We start from the raw sequence: 17,006 nt of genomic DNA on the forward strand, positions 1-17,006 counted from the left end.
GCAAGGTCATCTGCTGAAGGTAGGGATGGATGAAACAGGAAGTGGGCATAAATAAGAGGTCTGAGAACAGGGAAGCAGTTGCAGCAGAGAGCAGGAGGGCAAATAAGAAACTGATACGGGTGAGGGCTCACTTGAGGCCAGTAACAATGAGTTTATGGGGATACCAAGATGTCCTATTTTAAATTTCTCCATCTGTGTTTTCTTGACTAGAAGCAAGGAGAAAGTGGACAGGTGGGCAGAGCCAGGAAAGTATGCCTATAACATATGTACCACAGCATCAGTTCATTTAGGAGTTCATTCCCTTCAGGGTATATATAAAGTTGATGACGGCCTCAATGAGTCTAATCCTCCTGACCTTTGCCCCAAACACAATACATTCTTTCATTTTTGTTTCGTGTTACTCTGCAAGTCTCAAAACAGTTTCGCACTTCCTAACTGCTGTCCTCAAATAAATAACAGTGAGCACTGAGGGCCTATAACGTGCCAAGTCTTACCATTTTACGCAATATACCAAACACACTATTCAACATGGCTTTACTCTCATTTCAGTTCCTCCTCAAGGAATGTGGCTCAGTCCACAGGTTCTGCAGAGGAAACAGTCCTACCCAAACAGTCTCCTGGCTGGAATTGCTGGGTACTTGACCTATGAAGTGGTCTTAGGCGACAAAAACTCTGCCAAAATGGAATAAACTGAGGCAATCAGATGCTTGCTCTCAGGAATCAGGATAAGGAAATACTGAGATAAGACAATTGGAGACTTAAGCTGCAAAGATACACTGAATGAGCATAAGACAGAGTGAACTATATGATGTGATAAATAGGTTAATTAGAAGGAGAAATTATGAAGAAGCAGAAATCAGGAATAAAAACAACATATAAAACGGCAGATGAACTCTAGTGGTAGCAGAAAAAAAAGGAGAATTCTAGTGAAGCAGAAATGAAGACCATCTGAGTTACATAAATGGCAGGGCACCACACAGAGAAGGTGCAGACTTCTGAATTCCTGGGTGCTGCCCTGGGCTGATTTACAATTATACTCCAAAAGGCCTGGCTATACTACACGTCCTGATCTTGATAAACATTTTTGGATTTCCATTTCCCTTATTGCCTTGTATTTTAAAAATAACCCATTTCTTGAAATAGCCTAAGTTGAATCTTTGGTCCTTATGACTAAACATTACAAAAATACCCATAAAACTTCTGAGATTAAATCACTCAGAAGATTTTCATCTTTAGCAGATCTTACCTGTATGTTCACATATTACCAAATAAGTCAAAAAATTTTCCCTAAAACCTTAAAAGAAAAACAATGATTTGCTTAAAATAATGACTATAAACTGAGAAAGTAAAATACCTTACAAAGTGTTAAGATGATCATTAAATTGGTCAGTTACATTTATACCCTCATTCTTGTCATCCCAGTTCAAGAAAAAGGAGACACTTTGCCTCAATCCTTCCCACTGCTGTCTAAGAGCATCATTGTCAAAAATACCTCATTTATGCTTAGAATACTTACTATGATAGTCATTTCTCCTAAACCCATAAAAGTCTTACCTAGCATAGTTTGACTCTCACATTGGTATTGCCACATTAAATTAAGCAACTTGTCATTCTAATTTTGAAAATCTTATAACCTCTTTTCTAGTTTTGGGATATGTGTATTATGTAGACTCAAATAATGAACTACGATAATTTCTAATCACATTCCTGGTTCATGTATTTCTAAATGGGTTGTTATATTTAATATTTTTTTAACTTTGGGGTTCATTTCCATAAATTTATTTTATAAAAGCAATAAAATTAAAAAAGAAAATTATTTGAGGAAGCACTCATAACTATCTCTCTAATCCACTACTATCAGTTAGTATTTCCTTCTGGACTATTTTCAATGGAGATCTCTTCAAAAATGTTATAACCACAATGTACTTGTACAATAATGCTCATAATAGTATTACTCACAATAGCCAAAATGTAGAAACAATCCAAATGCCCACAGAATGTGGTACATAAATATAATATTATTCAACCTTAAAAAGGAATGAAATTCCAATCCATGCCACAAAATGGATGAACCTTGAAAACACTATGCTAAATGAAATAAGCCAAACACAGAAGGACAAAAATTATGATTCCACTTATATGAGGGACCTAGAATAGGCAATTCATAGAGAAAGAAGAAGAGAGGTTGCCAAGGGCTGGGAGGGGGAGGAGGAGATTCAGTTTGGGATGATGAAAAAATTCTGAAAATGGACAGTGGTAAAAGTTGTATAACATTGTGAATGTACTTAATGCCACTAAATTGTACACTTAAAATGGTTAAAGTTGTAAATTTTATGTTATATACAGTTCATCATAATCAAAACATTTTTTAAAGTGTAGGAAACTTCTGCTGTAGGCTGTGTCTGAAAAGATGACTAGGAAACAAGAATGGAGGGGCAGCAGAAGAGGAGAGTTCTAGTAAATGAGCTCATGCGAAACCAAAATGTTTACTAGTTCACTGTCAGGCAAGCTGAGAAAGTGTTAAGTCAGGCAAGGCTGAATCACAAAGAAATCTGTGAGCCACGAACTTTATGTTGGCAGTATCTTCACAGGAAGATGGTGGGATATTTTAATCAAGGGAACAACATAGTTAGATCTGTACTTTGTTATTTGTGGAAAACAAGGGCAAGAAGGGCAAAGAAGTCAGTTAAGCTGCAAAAATAAGTGAAGCATAATGAAGCCTAAACTGAAAAAGTCATGAAAATAAGGAGGAAGAGATATAGGGAATATTCAGGAGATAAAATCAATAGGATGGGATATAATGGGAGAAAGAGGAGTCAGATATTGGGTTTCAGTTCAAACAATTGGGTTCCATTAACTGAGGTAGAGACTATGAAAACAGAGACAATGGGGAGAAAGATGAATGAATGTAGTTCAGCTTCACCACGTTGTAATATCTTTTTCTTTCAGAAAACAATCTTTTAAGTCATATAAGAATAGTTCTCAAGGGATATATAAACTCTAATGAGGAAAAAAGTGTAAATGAGAAGACAGAAGTGAGAGCATTATGTTTTACAGTATACCCTTTTGAATCTTTTGATTTTAGTGAAAAATATACCTATTACATATGTAAGTATCTTTAAGATAATGAGAAGATATCTGCTAACAGCTATATCTTTTGGAGGACATTAATTATTTAACTCAGAGATACTGACAGAAAAAAAAGACTCAACTACAATTTCTGGTTGCCTTCTTTGGTTGTCTAATTAATTAACTGTTAGTTCTATGAATATTTTTTAAGTGTGACAATTTCCAAATAATTGATCAATACAAAATAAATCATTCCTTAAAGACTTCTACTTACATTTTCCAAATGTTGTCTTTCCAAATGAAATGTATACACACTTAAAATAGATTTACCTTGGCGGCACCTGGGTGGCTCAGTAGGTCCAACTTATGATTTTGGCTCAGGTCATGATCTCAGGGTCCCAAAGGTTGAGCCCCGCATCAGGGCAGTCTGCTTGAGATTACCTCTGCCCCTCCACCTTCTCGCATGTGTGAATGTGTGCACACACCTGTGCACAAACTCTCTCTCTCTCTCAAATTAAGAAATAAATAAAATCTTAAAAAAAAAAAAACCCTGATCTTAATGCCCTAGTGTTAATGTTATATCATAAACCATCCTCCAGAAAGATACATTGAAGTCCTAACCCCTGGGGCTCAGAGTGTGACCTTAAATGAGAATTAGTTAAGATGAAACCATACTGGAGTAGGGTGGGCCCTCAGCCCAATTATGACCGGTGTCTTTATAAGAGGGAAATCCGGACAGAAACACAGAGAGAGGATGACTACGTGAAGATGGGAGGCGGAGACTGGAGCTATACAGCCACAGGCCAAGGAATGTCTAGGGCTACCAGCAGCTGAAAAGCCAAGAAAGGATTCTCCTCAGGAAGGTTCAAAGGAAGCATGGCCCTGCCAACACCTTCATGTCAGACTTCTAGTCTCTAGACTTTGAAAGAACACATTTCTATTGTTTTAATCCAGTTTGTAGGATTTGTTATGGCAGCCCTAGGAAACTAATTCACTTGGCTAGTTAATACCAATAGGAAATGTTTATCACACACCTGCCTTCTTTAGTGCCTCGGTTTTACCACAGACAGCAAGACCCACTATAAAAGATGACTTTATGTCAGAATATATCCACCTTACACTTAGGAGAGATTCTGTTTTAGCATTAAAAAGTTCTAAGTTTTTCCTGCTTATTTACATAAAAATACAAATGACATTCAAATCTAGAAAATGGAAACTTCCTAAGAAGAGAGGCTTGGAATGTTGCATTTTTGGAAAGATTATCTAGAAAATAGACACATTTGAGTGAATATTAAGGAATATTCAGGTAACTAGTAAACAAAATGATCTACCTAATTTTTTTTTATAACTTTCAAGTAGTTATCTCTTTTACAGCCTAGGATCTATGTCCAATCAAAGTCCCGCCAATCATTTTATACCTTTGGACCATTTGTTAGAGAATGTAAGGAAACATTTTTTTTAGAACTCCCCTATAAGAAATAGTTAATATAATCCCATAGGTACTGTCTTGGGAAAACTAGAGATAAATCAGAAGCAAGGAAAAATATAAAGCATCACCAAATTAAACTTGTGATCCCCAAAAATAACCAAAAATAAATACAATGATTAGGACAAAAAATTTAAAGCACATTGGGTGAAGGAATGTACAGCAGAGACTGTTGGCTGTCCATATCCCCTTTGCCCTCACAGGTCCAGTACATGCTAATGGCTTCTTGCTGTAAGGATCTATAACTCTGCCTAAGTGCCATGCTTAGAGCACACAGACATCAGGTGCCAGGGAGTTAACAACCCTAGGAGCAGCCCAAAACCAATGACTGAGGGAAATTAGTTGATAATCACCCCAGCCTCCTCATCATTCCAACAGAAAAACTATAAGACATTTTCTACACTGTTTTTCAGAGGTCCCTAACAGGACTGAGCCCCAGCTGTTCAAGTTTCTACCTGCTTGTTTACATATTAAACAATATGTAACAGAATTAAACTCAGTTTCCTTCTCTTCCTGGTCTTAATTCCTCATTCCCTGAAGTGCCTCCTAAAATAGCTCCCAAAGAAACCACCTACACTCCAATCCTTGCCCCGGTGTCTACTTCTGAGGAAACCCAATCTAAGACTTTAACCTAAGCTTAGATGAAAAGGCAAAGGGTCTCATATTTGACTCAAAATGGCTTTGCAACTCCAAATGGAACAGTCTTAAGAAAACTCATAAGGAGCTTTTTCTTAACCTTTGCTTATAAATTACATTGTCCACGTAATTTTTCAGGTAAGTGAAGATGGAATTGATCCTAAAGCCTATAACTTCTCATATGTCAATCTCTTCCAGCTTCACATCTCCCATCATATTCCTTTTCCAAGTTCAGACAGAAACTTCAAAAATCTTTCTCCAGTACAAAGCTAAAATTATAGTTTGATGAATACAGATCAGAAACAGCTAAGGACAATGCATATGCATTTAACTCTTTGGAAGGCCACCTAAAAGAAATAATTTCCTTAGACCTTTTTTCTAAATTAAAAAAAAATAATACACTGTTATGAAAAAAAGTCAAGTAACAGAGAGGTGTAGTGTGTAAATACTCAAAGTATTCACCCTAATCATCCACTTCCCTTTCCAAATACTTAATTCTTAAAACTTTTTAAACTTTCCAGATGTTTACTATTAACATGATTGAGGGTGTTTCCATACTTGTTTTACTACAAATATGGGTGTGACTTGCTTTTTTTTTTTTAAGGCAAAAAGTAAAATATAAAAATAAACCAACTACTTACAAAATTAATCTACCTTCAAACATCATTCCCTGGTTAAGTTGGTTTCTATCCTCACCATTGTCATACTGTTATATCATGGTATCAGGGAAATTGTTGGTAAAATTTTAGGAGAAGACCTCCATTTTCTTTTTTTTTTTTTAATTTCTTTTTAAATTTTTATTTATTTATTTTTTAGAGGGCGGGAGGGTCAGAGGAAGAAGGAGAGAGAGAACCTTAAGCAGGTTCCACCTCACAATCCTAAGATCATGACCTGAGCTGAAATCAACAGTTGGATCCTTAACTGACTGAGCCACCCAGGTGCCCCGAGATCCCCATTTTCTTTTCCTTTGCATTTTTAAAACATTTTATTTTATTTAAGTTCAATTAACATACAGTGTACTATTAGTTTCAAAGGTAGAATTCAGTGATTCATCAGTTGTATATAACACCACTGCTCATTAGATCACGTGCCCTCCTTAATGCCTATCACCCAATTACCCCATCCTCTGACCCCTCTCCCCTCCAGCAACTCCTCAGTTTGTGTCCTATGGTTAAGAGTCTCTTATGTTTTGTCTCCCTCTCTGATTTCATGTTGTTTTGTTTTTCCCTCCCTTCCTCTATGCTCTTCTGTTTTGTTTCTTAAATTCCACACATGAGTGAAATCATATCATTGTCTTTCTCTGATTGACTTATTTCGCTCAGCGTAACACCCTCCAGTTCCATCCATGTCGTTGCAAATGGCAAGATCTCATTCCTTTTGAAGGCTGCATAATATTCCATTGTGCATATATACCACATCTTCTTTATCCATTCATCTGTCGATGGACATCTGGGCTCTTTCCACAGTTTGGTTATTGTGGACATTGCTGCTAGAAACATTGGGGTGCAGGTGCACCTTTGGATCCCTACATTTGTATCTCTGCCAAGACCCCCATTTTCAATAATAATGAACTAAGCAATTCAGAGTTAACTTCTCTAATGACAACTGTAAAACAGGTCTAAACGGAGGAAATACCATATAATACCAAGGACCTAATAAGATTATGAGGCAGCACCACAACAAGAAGAGGGCTGGAGGTGGGGATGCCTAAGCCACTCTACCCTTGGGGGAAGAAGGGTTGCCCGCTGTATAGCAGTGAACCTCAAGCTTTAGCAAGCATAAGAACCACTAAGAGAGCTTGTCAAAACATATCCTCAGACATTCTGATTTAGAAGATCTGTAGCTTCCATTTCTAACAAGCTCCCAGGTGATGGTAATATTGTTAGTCTGAGGACCACATTTTAATTGTCCCTGATCTAGACTAGACACAGGGACAGCATGGGATGAGGAAAGTATAGGAATGATTTGGTGAACACACATAAGGCCAGACTCTGTATATCAACCCCTCATTCTATCTTCCCCTTCTCACTTTCACCACTCAAAAGTGTTGACCATCCCACTGTTGCTTTTGGCTACTATTACCTGGGGTCATCTGTCAATCCTCAGGAAAGAGGTAAGATGCCACAGCTCTTTGATATACGATAGAGGAGGCACTTCAGTTGGGAGTAGGGAAAGACAGTCTTTTTAAAATATGGTGCTGTAATAACACGTTTTCCATATGGGGTAAAAAAATCAAATCAATACCTGCCTTATACTACTTACAAAAAATAAATTCCAGGTAGTTAATGACCTAAATGTGAACAGTAAAATAATTATGACTTTTAGAACATAAAAGATCATCTTGATGACCTTAAGGTAGGAAAGATTTCTTAAACAAGACACAAAAAGCACTATACTTAAAAATTAAGACTTAGTTAAATTAAATCTTCATCAAAAGATACCATAAAAAGAGCAAAAACAAAAGCCACAGAATGGGAGAAGATACTTGCAATCCATTTAAAACAAATGATTAGTATCCAGAATATATATGTAACTTTAACAAAGTAATGAGAACAAGACACTGATCCAACAGAAAATGGGCAAAATTAGAACTGGTACTTCACAAAAGAGGAAATCCAAGAGTCAACAAATACTAAAAAAAAAAAGATCTCCAATCTTAAATAGAGAACTGCAAATTAGAACCATGACCATACTATCACACAGGTATCGAATTGCAAAAATGAAAAAAAAAATCTGGCAATACCAAGTGTTGACAACAGGATAAACTCTCATACACTAAGAAAACAGTGTTATCTAGGAAAGTTGAAGGAATATATACACTCCTACTTCTAGATACATGCCTTGAACTACCCTTATGTGCACCAGGATGTAAAAAAATGTTCACAGCTGCATTGCTCATAATTATCAAAAACTTGGGGGGCAAAATTCAAATGCCCAGTGACAGTAAAAAATATTTTTTAATTATGATATATTCTTCCAATAAAATACTTTAGTGTAAGGAAAACAAATGAATTAAAGGTAAATGCAACATGAATGAGTACACAATATCAAATAATGTTGAGTGAAAAATGCTCATATAAATACATACAACACGACACTATATAAAGTTTTAAATCAGGAAAAAAGAATTCATACTGTTTTAGGTGGCACATACACTGGTATAAAAAAGCAAGGACATTATTATTATAAATTTCAGAACTGTGGTTAGCTGTGGGAAGATGAAGAGTGTTAAGTAAAGTGGTAAGTAATGGGGATATTTTTGGGTGCTAATAATGTTCTATTTCTTGACATGCAAGTAGGTTTTGCTAGCCTTTATTTTACAACTATTTTTTAAATACATATGAGGTCAATACAATTTTTTTGGAATTTTACAAAAAAAAAAAAAAAAAAAAAAGACAGGGGTGCCTGGCTGGCTTTCAGTAGGGCATCGATTCTTGATCTCAACGCCATGAGTTCAAGCCCCATATTGGGCCTACAGCTTACTTAAAAAAGAAAAAAACAAAAAAAACCTTATTGGTCCTGTAGTCAGACTGATCTGGCTGAAAAAACTTGGTCTACAATTTACTAAGCATGAAATCTTTTTTGTTTTGTTTTTTGTTTGTTTTTTAATTTAATTTTATTATGTTATGTTAGTCACCATACAATACATCATTGGTTTTCGATGTGGTGATCCACGATCCATTGTTTTCGTATAACACCCAGTGCTCCATGCAGTACGTGCCCTCCTTAATACCCATCACCGGGCTAACCAATCCCCCCTCCCCCCTCACCTCTAAAACCCTGTTTGTTTCTCAGGTCCATAGTCTCTCATGGTTCATCTCTTCCTCTGATTCCCCCCCCTTCATTTTTCCCTTCCTTCTCCTAACGTCTTCCACTAAGCATGAAATCTTGAGCAATTCATAAAACCTCTTGAAATTTAAGCTTCCTCAGTTCTAACATGGAGATAATATATATACTTGCATGTTGTAAGTATATATATACTTACATATATAAGTATGTAAATAAGATAACATATATAAAAAGTGTCCAACAGTGCCTGGCTCAAAAAATAAGAAAAATAATATGTCCCTGCACCAAATGATTCAGTACTGTAAAAGATCTTAATTCTCTTCAAATTGATTTACTGATTCAACCCAAATCCTATTTTTGCTAACAACTAAAAAAAAAAGGTTCTAAAAGCCATGTGTTTTACTATATTTACCAGTATCGGGTTTGCTACAAGAATCTATAGCATACACTCTCAGTGAGGGCGATATTACTTACAGAGGGGCAAAAGATTGATTCCTATGGGTGAAAAATACTTCGTTATTAAAATGGCTTGTGGCCCTCCAACCTCAACCCTATCCAACAAATCCTGACTCATTAGTATTTAATTTCTCTCAGTAGTGAGAAATTAAATTAATTAATTTAAATTGAATTTTAATTAATTTTTTTCCTTAGGGATGTGATAATGAAAAAAAAGGTTAAGGAACACTGATCTATAATTTATTCTGAAGCAGTGGAATCTAATATGAGGGAAGTAAACAATGGAATGATCACAGTTTTGGGAAACAAGAAAATTAGCTTATAATGCTTTCCATCTATCCAAAAGAGCTGAATGGGGAAAGGGAAAAATGAATGGGGAAAAGGTGTTCAGATTTTTCTGTAAACACAAGTCCAAGCGATGCTTTCAAATCATGTACAGAAATTTTAGGAATATGTTTAGAAACAAGAAGAAAATCTGTTAACAAGGAATTAAAAATAGCACTCAACATTCTAGTTTTCTTTGAGAGGAAAAGCCAGGAAATGGTAGCCCAAGAATTTAAGAAGAACCTGATGTCCCTTTTTCCCATTTCAGTAAAAAGCAACATTGATGAAAGACATGTATATGATCTCACTGATAATGAGGAATTCTTAATCTCAGGAAACAAACTGAGGGTTGCTGGAGTGGTGGGGGGTGGGAGGGATGGGGTGGCTGGGTGATGGACATTGGGGAGGGTATGTGCTATGGTGAGCACTGTGAATTGTGTTAAGACTGATGAATCACAGATCTGTACCTCTGAAACAAATAATACATTATATGTTAAAAAAAAAAGAGAGAGAGACAGAGAAGATAGTAGGAAGGGAAAAATGAAGGGTGGTGGAATCCGAGGGGGAGACGAACCATGAGAGACTATGGACTCTGAGAAACAAACTGAGGGCTCTAGAGGGGAGGGGGTGGGGGGATGGGTTAGCCTGGTGACGGGTATTAAAGAGGGCATGTATTGAATGGAGCACTGGGTGTTATATGCAAACAATGAATCATGGAACACTACATCAAAAACTAATGATGTAATGTATGGTGATTAACATAACATAATAAAATAAAATTTTTTTAAAAAAGCAACATTGATAACTTTATTTTTAGGATAGTAATGCTTCTGAAAGACATAAGGGTGTCAGTAAGTTTCAATAAACTAAGGGATGACTGCTTAAGAATTTATTCTAATCAGTAACCATGCTGTTTGGGGCAGATGAATTGCTTTCAATCCCAACATCTTTCTCACAACCTTTTTTCCTTTTTAAAAAGGAATATTTTTCTTTTTTTTTTTTTTTAAGATTTTATTTATTTATATGACAGAGAGAGACAGCAAGAACAGGACACAAGCAGGGGGAGTGGGAGAGGGAGAAGCAGGCTTCCCGCTGAGCAGGGAGCCCGATGTGGGACTCGATCCCAGGACCCTGGGATCATGACCTGAGCCGAAGGCAGACGCTTAACGACTGAGCCACCCAGGCGCCCAAGGAATATTTTTCATACCCATACTTTTAATCCCCTTCTCTGTCCTAAATCTTACACAATTCACTCAGAAAAATCTCTCTCCTTTCTCTATTCTCTATGAATAGGAAATAACTGAAATAGCCATGATGTTAAAAGAAGTAAGATGATTGGGCTTGCTCCAGACTACTAAGGAAATCAGTGGCCCAACACACGCCTCCCTGTTTAAGATCAGGCACTGCCAACCATAATTTACTGAGAGTGTGCTCAAGTTTTAGAGGTTGATTCTGCAATTGATTTCTTCCTTAAGAGTGTAGAACTCTTGGGGCGCCTGGGTGGCTCAGTCAGTTAGGCGTCTGACTCTTGGTTTCAGCTCTGGTCATGATCTTGGGGCTGTGAGATCAAGGCCCTCGGTGGGCTTGGCGCTGAGCTCGGAGTCTGCTTGAGATTCTCTCCTTCTCCCTCTGCCTCTCCCCTGGCTCTCTCTCAAATAAGTAAATAAAATCTTTAACCAAAAAAAAAAAGTGGAGCACTCCCTAATTGACTGAGTTTTCCAAACTTATTACAAATAAATAAAAAAGGAAAAAGATAAACAGTTTCCAGAAGTAAGAAAATTAAAAATAAACACATCTATTAAAAATACATGAAAAATTAAAAAGATAGAAAATCTTTCCCATGACAAAAAAAAAAAAAACAAACATAAAAAGCAAATACAGTTTAGGGAAGATATTAGTAAGTGTGAAAATATATAATTTTTTTTAAAAGATTTTAAATGATCTCTACACCCAACATGGGGCTCAAACCCACAACCCCAAGATCAAGAGTCATACTCTCCACCCACCGAGCCAGCCAGGTGCCCCAAGAAAATACATAATTAAGGCCATTGTTTTTTAATGTAAAAGACCATTTGATCACACTTAAACTAAAAGCTTCAAAACTGATTTTGAAACATTTATTATATTTTACTAATAATTACTCACTACAATATGATAAAAAACACATCTGAATATTAAAGACAATGACACGTGTTTTCACTCCATAAAGATTAAAATTATCTTTCTAATAGTACATTCATTCAGCCAACCTCTATGGAAGACCAATTCCTTGTATAAATCACTTCTTCAAATCCACAAAACTCATATTCAGTTGTTGCTCTAAATCCGTAAGTTTTTCATCATAAAACTACACTTCTCTAACATTAAAACTTGAGAATATACATAGAAACCATATGAACACTCAATATTACTGCTAAATATGCCTTGCTAAGAACACTTTAGCCTGTCATAATGACCCTTTCTTTGTTGCCAAAAGAAAATGAAGTTTTTCCATGATTTTTTAACAGAACTTATCCTTGGATTCTAAAATTCCACAACAATATTAGGTATTTTATTTTATTAGATGCATTATTTTAAAAATTTTAATAAAAAAATGAACTCAAGTATCAAAGAAGCTGTAAATTTTTACTTACATATTCAGGTTTTAATTTTTTATCTCCTCCTCTCACAGCCACTTTTTCTAGTTTATCTATAATGGGCCCAATCATTTCCTCATCCTTAAGCTGAAGTTCTTCGTGTATTATTTCTATATCTCGAATAGGATCTACACTTCCTTCAACATGCGTGATATCATCATCTTCAAAAGCACCTAAAATGAATTAAAGAGAAGCAATCCAATAAACAATACAGAAAGCCATTATTAAAGATTCCTAGAAAATTAACAACTTATTCAAATTATTCTGAATTCTTGCAAGTAGGACATAGTATATATATATTTTTGTCCTATTTAGTAATATTTAGGGCACTAGCAACAAAACAGTAATTCAAGAGCCTCAACATTTCAAAACCTGATTGAAATAAATAAAATTATGATCTTTACAGAAAGAAAATTATGCTCCAGAACTACTGCTATTTTCAGGTTTGGTACATTAAAAGATACTGAATTCCAGGCATGAGAGACTGAAGTTCTAAACTGCACTATTAGGGTTTCCAAGGGAAACCGGATTTGGGGTGGGGGGGTGGGTGAAATCATCTGGCAGACCTCTTCCCTGCTTCAATCTACTTTATCACTGTGGTTCTGACGGTGATTAGATAATGAACCACTCAGACACACAATTTACACAGCAGCTAATTTCATCGGCCTGATTTGAGGGTATGGTTTTTAGGGGGCTATCAAAGAAGCAGATGAAGGTGCATTTGTCATATATGAGTGACAACCATTCACACTATCTGAACAAAATGGTGCTGGCCCTTATTAGAAACACATGCTATTATCACATATTTAAAGTGCAGTTGAAGCCATAATTTCAAATTGCCAACTAGAAACATAAGGGTAAAACAACCAGATATTACTGAAGCATGTGTACTGACTTTATGCCCTTTTGAAGACATAATGTGGCAACATAATTCAACTGGGATTTACTCAAATTACCAGATAAAGAACAGTATCACAAAAATGAACAAATACTGAGAAATATTATAAACAGAAAGCAGTGATATACCCACAAAACAAAAAACACATTTATAAATAAATTAATTTAAATTACCACCTAGATTATATACCCAAAATGAGATGTTTTCAAACATAAAGCATTGATTATCTTAGATAAAGATATCAGAGGAATCATGAGAGACAGTTTGAGTTTAACAAGAGAAAAACAGTGACCATAGTTCATTCTTCCATACCAAAGACCAAGATATTGTCATTACAGGTTACAAAGAATTTTTAAATATAATTTTCTAGAATTAAAAATAATTAAGCTGTTTGTATCTCAATGTACAACTATTCAGTAATATAAATTAAAAAATGTAAGTATATTGTTGCAATTAAAATATAAGTACTTAAAATAATACTTCAGTAGTCTTGGCATTAAATTGATGCTATGTAAAATAGTGCAATACAAATTATGTGAACAAAATTAGCAAGAAATGAGGATGTATATTATATCTTACTAGTAAATACACTAGACAGACAGTGATTTAGGTACATTTTTTTAATATTTGGAAAGTATGAAAAAAGTCTTCCTGGAAGCACAAGAATATTTATCATGTTTTGAGGCATCTTACACAAATGACACAATAAAATAGGAAAACAAAAATGAAAGCTTTGTGGCAGAACAACAAAGACAGTATGGTCAGTTCAGTTATAAAAATAACTATGCTTTTTATGACACTCTAAATGAAAAATATCCTATATAGTCATCTTTATGTAAGAACCAATGAGTTAACTATAGCGATGTCCTCAACAACAGTAAATGCATCAGCAGGTTTTAAATGACAATTTCTTAACTGCAACCCTCAATTTTAAGCGAGTAGATAAAAGAAACTTAGGAACTGCAATTCTTCTGAAGCAAAGAAAATAAAGCTCTCTGGTCATCTGAATTAATCCAAAGAGAAAACCAGAATAAAGGGAAATACCACTTGTATATCTTATAACCTTTAAATTATCCTCTAGATTACACTCTGCCTGGAGTCTGTCAAGGATTTGGCTAGAAAAGAAAGTTATGACTGGGGGCGCCTGGGTGGCTCAGTCGTTAAGTGTCTGCCTTCGGCTCAGGTCATGGTCCCAGGGTCCTGGGATCGAGCCCCACATCAGGCTCCCTGCTCCGCAGGAAGCCTGCTTCTCCCTCTCCCACTCCCCCTGCTTGTGTTCCCTCTCTCGGTATGTCTCTCTCTGTCAAATAAATTAAAAAAAATCTTTAAAAAAAAAAAAAGTTATGACTGTATCATCACTAATCCATTCCCCTACTATAAGAAAAAAACTCAAAACACAGGCCTTATACACTCTGGATTGCATTGTTGTTCTTATGCCTGAAAGTTGTTGTTATTATTATTATTATTATATTCATTTGTATGTGAGGTGGTAACATACTATGAGAAGAACTTAAATTTTTTTGATAAAAATATTGCCAAAAATTAAGATAAAAATTAAGTGAAGGGAACATTAAAGTTACCCTTTAAAACCAAATAGCCTTGTGATTAAATGAGGCCTAAAACAGCTGTAAAATATAAGCTACAGAAATTTGGTGGTCATATGGGCAACTTCCCAATTCTTAGAAAGTTTCTAAAAAGTTAGAGATTACTTCCCAAAGATATACTCCTAGGCCAACAAACTTCACTGTATACTTATATTAGAGCATTCTTCCACATCTTATCTGTTTTCGTACAAGACTTAGTGGTTAAAAGTAAGGGTTTTGAAGTCAGACAGGCTTACTGGTCATAAAATCTTAGACAAATAATTGAATCTCTAAGAATCTTATTTTCACATCTTTAAAATGAAGACATTTCTACCTCTTAGAGAATGGGAATGATTAAATCAGATAACATGTGAAGTGCTTAGCAGAAAGCCCCACACATAAACTCTTTCAGTAACTGGGGCATATTCTATTTTTTTAAATGATGTAAGAATTAATAATTTAGAAAAAATTTCATAGTAATACACTCAAACATTAGCTTTGAGCAATATCATTTCATGTCATTCAATTCACCTTGGAATAGGTTAAAATAAGTTTTGTGAGTTTATAGAGATTCCCCCCATAATTCGTCTTAGTTCACCAGAACATTTTTACCCTAGTCCCTGGCCAAAGTTATTTATTTCAACTTCACTTAACTAAAAGAATGATTATTATACTTGTTAGAATTATTATCATCCTTTCTCTTTGGGGGAAACATTGTACTGGTAAGGAAGAGGATTTTACTCATCTTGAAGATTATACTATACCATACTGAACTGTTTGATTAGAAAGTTATTTCCATCTCAATTCTCTTCAGTCCTTCTGAATATGTCAAAGAGAAAAATCTCAGTTTGATGCTGTTGGTCTTTAATATCTAACATTTATAAATTTATCTTTTTATCAACAGAGCAGACCTCAGTCTCAGAGCTTCTAAAGGCTAAAAAATTTAATAAATACATAGTTTTCATTGTATTTATTTTTATTATCTTAAATTTTGGCAAGTGATACTAATTTTCCACTTATATTAGTGACAAAGTTTCCTGTTTAATTTAGTCAAAAAAACATAAGATCACATTTTTTTAATAAAATCAAGAAATTTCTGAAAATATTAATTATGGTCATTTTGGTGACAGGATTTAATCTGACTTTTTTAAAATTTCTTTGGTATTATTCTGTGTAAAATAAGCTAATGTGACAGCATGTACTGCAGTGGGGAGAGGTCCTGCTGCTGTGCAATACTTTAACTAGGATAGTAAGGCAGGCCTCTCTAACATGACACTGGAGCTGAGACCAGAATGGCCAGAAGGAGGCAGTAACGTAAAGATCTGAAGGATAAGCGTTCTAAGAAGGACGTATAAAATCCCTAAAATGGGAACAAGCTTGAAGTGTTTCAGAAATAGAAATACGGTCAGTGTGGATGAACCACAGCAGAGGATGGTAAACAGAGGTTAAGTTGGAGAAGTAAAGCAGTTCACATACATTTGTAAGTCATGGGAGTTTGGATTTTATTTTAGCTGTAATGGGAAGCCATTAATTGGAGAGTTTTAAGTAAGTAGAGAGGAGACAGGGTAATAAGATATGATTTATGGTAAGAGGCCACTTTGGCTAATTTAAAAAGAACAGACTTTAAGAGAGGGGATAAGAATGATGGCAGAAATAGGGATCCGAAGGGGTACATGCACCCCGATGTTTATAGCGGCAATGTCCACAATAGCCAAACTGTGGAAAGAGCCAAGATGTCCATCGACAGATGAATGGATAAAGAAGATGTGGTATATATATACAATGGAATATTATGCAGCCATCAAAAGGAATGAGATCTTGCCATTTGCAATGACATGGATAGAACTGGAGGGTATTATGCTAAGCGAAATAAGTCAATCAGAGAAAGACATGTATCATATGACCTCACTGATATGAGGAATTCTTTATCTCAGGAAACAAACTGAGGGTTGGTGGAGTGGTGGGGGGGGTGGGAGGGGTGGGGTGGCTGGGTGATAGACATAGGGGAGGGTATGTGCTATGGTGAGCACTGTGAATTGTGCAAGACTGCTGAATCACAGATCTGTACCTCTGAAACAAATAATACATTATATGTTTAAAAAAAAAAGAAGGTAGCAGGAGGGGGGGGG

At 35.5% G+C, this 17,006-nt stretch overlaps 1 protein-coding gene across 2 annotated transcripts in view; it reads right to left on the minus strand.

Moving 5' to 3' along the window:
* OLA1 (Obg like ATPase 1) overlaps window positions 1-17,006 on the minus strand; it is a 192,844-nt gene that overhangs the window by 62,389 nt on the left and 113,449 nt on the right. For both annotated transcript variants that reach the window (XM_021702985.1, XM_021702986.2), the window contains exon 5: window positions 12,394-12,569. In XM_021702985.1, the coding sequence (XP_021558660.1) occupies window positions 12,394-12,569 (176 nt within the window). The remainder of the gene's footprint in view (window positions 1-12,393; window positions 12,570-17,006) is intronic.

Source organism: Neomonachus schauinslandi, chromosome 3 (genome assembly GCF_002201575.2).
Source record: "Neomonachus schauinslandi chromosome 3, ASM220157v2, whole genome shotgun sequence".
Lineage (NCBI taxonomy): Eukaryota > Metazoa > Chordata > Mammalia > Carnivora > Phocidae > Neomonachus > Neomonachus schauinslandi.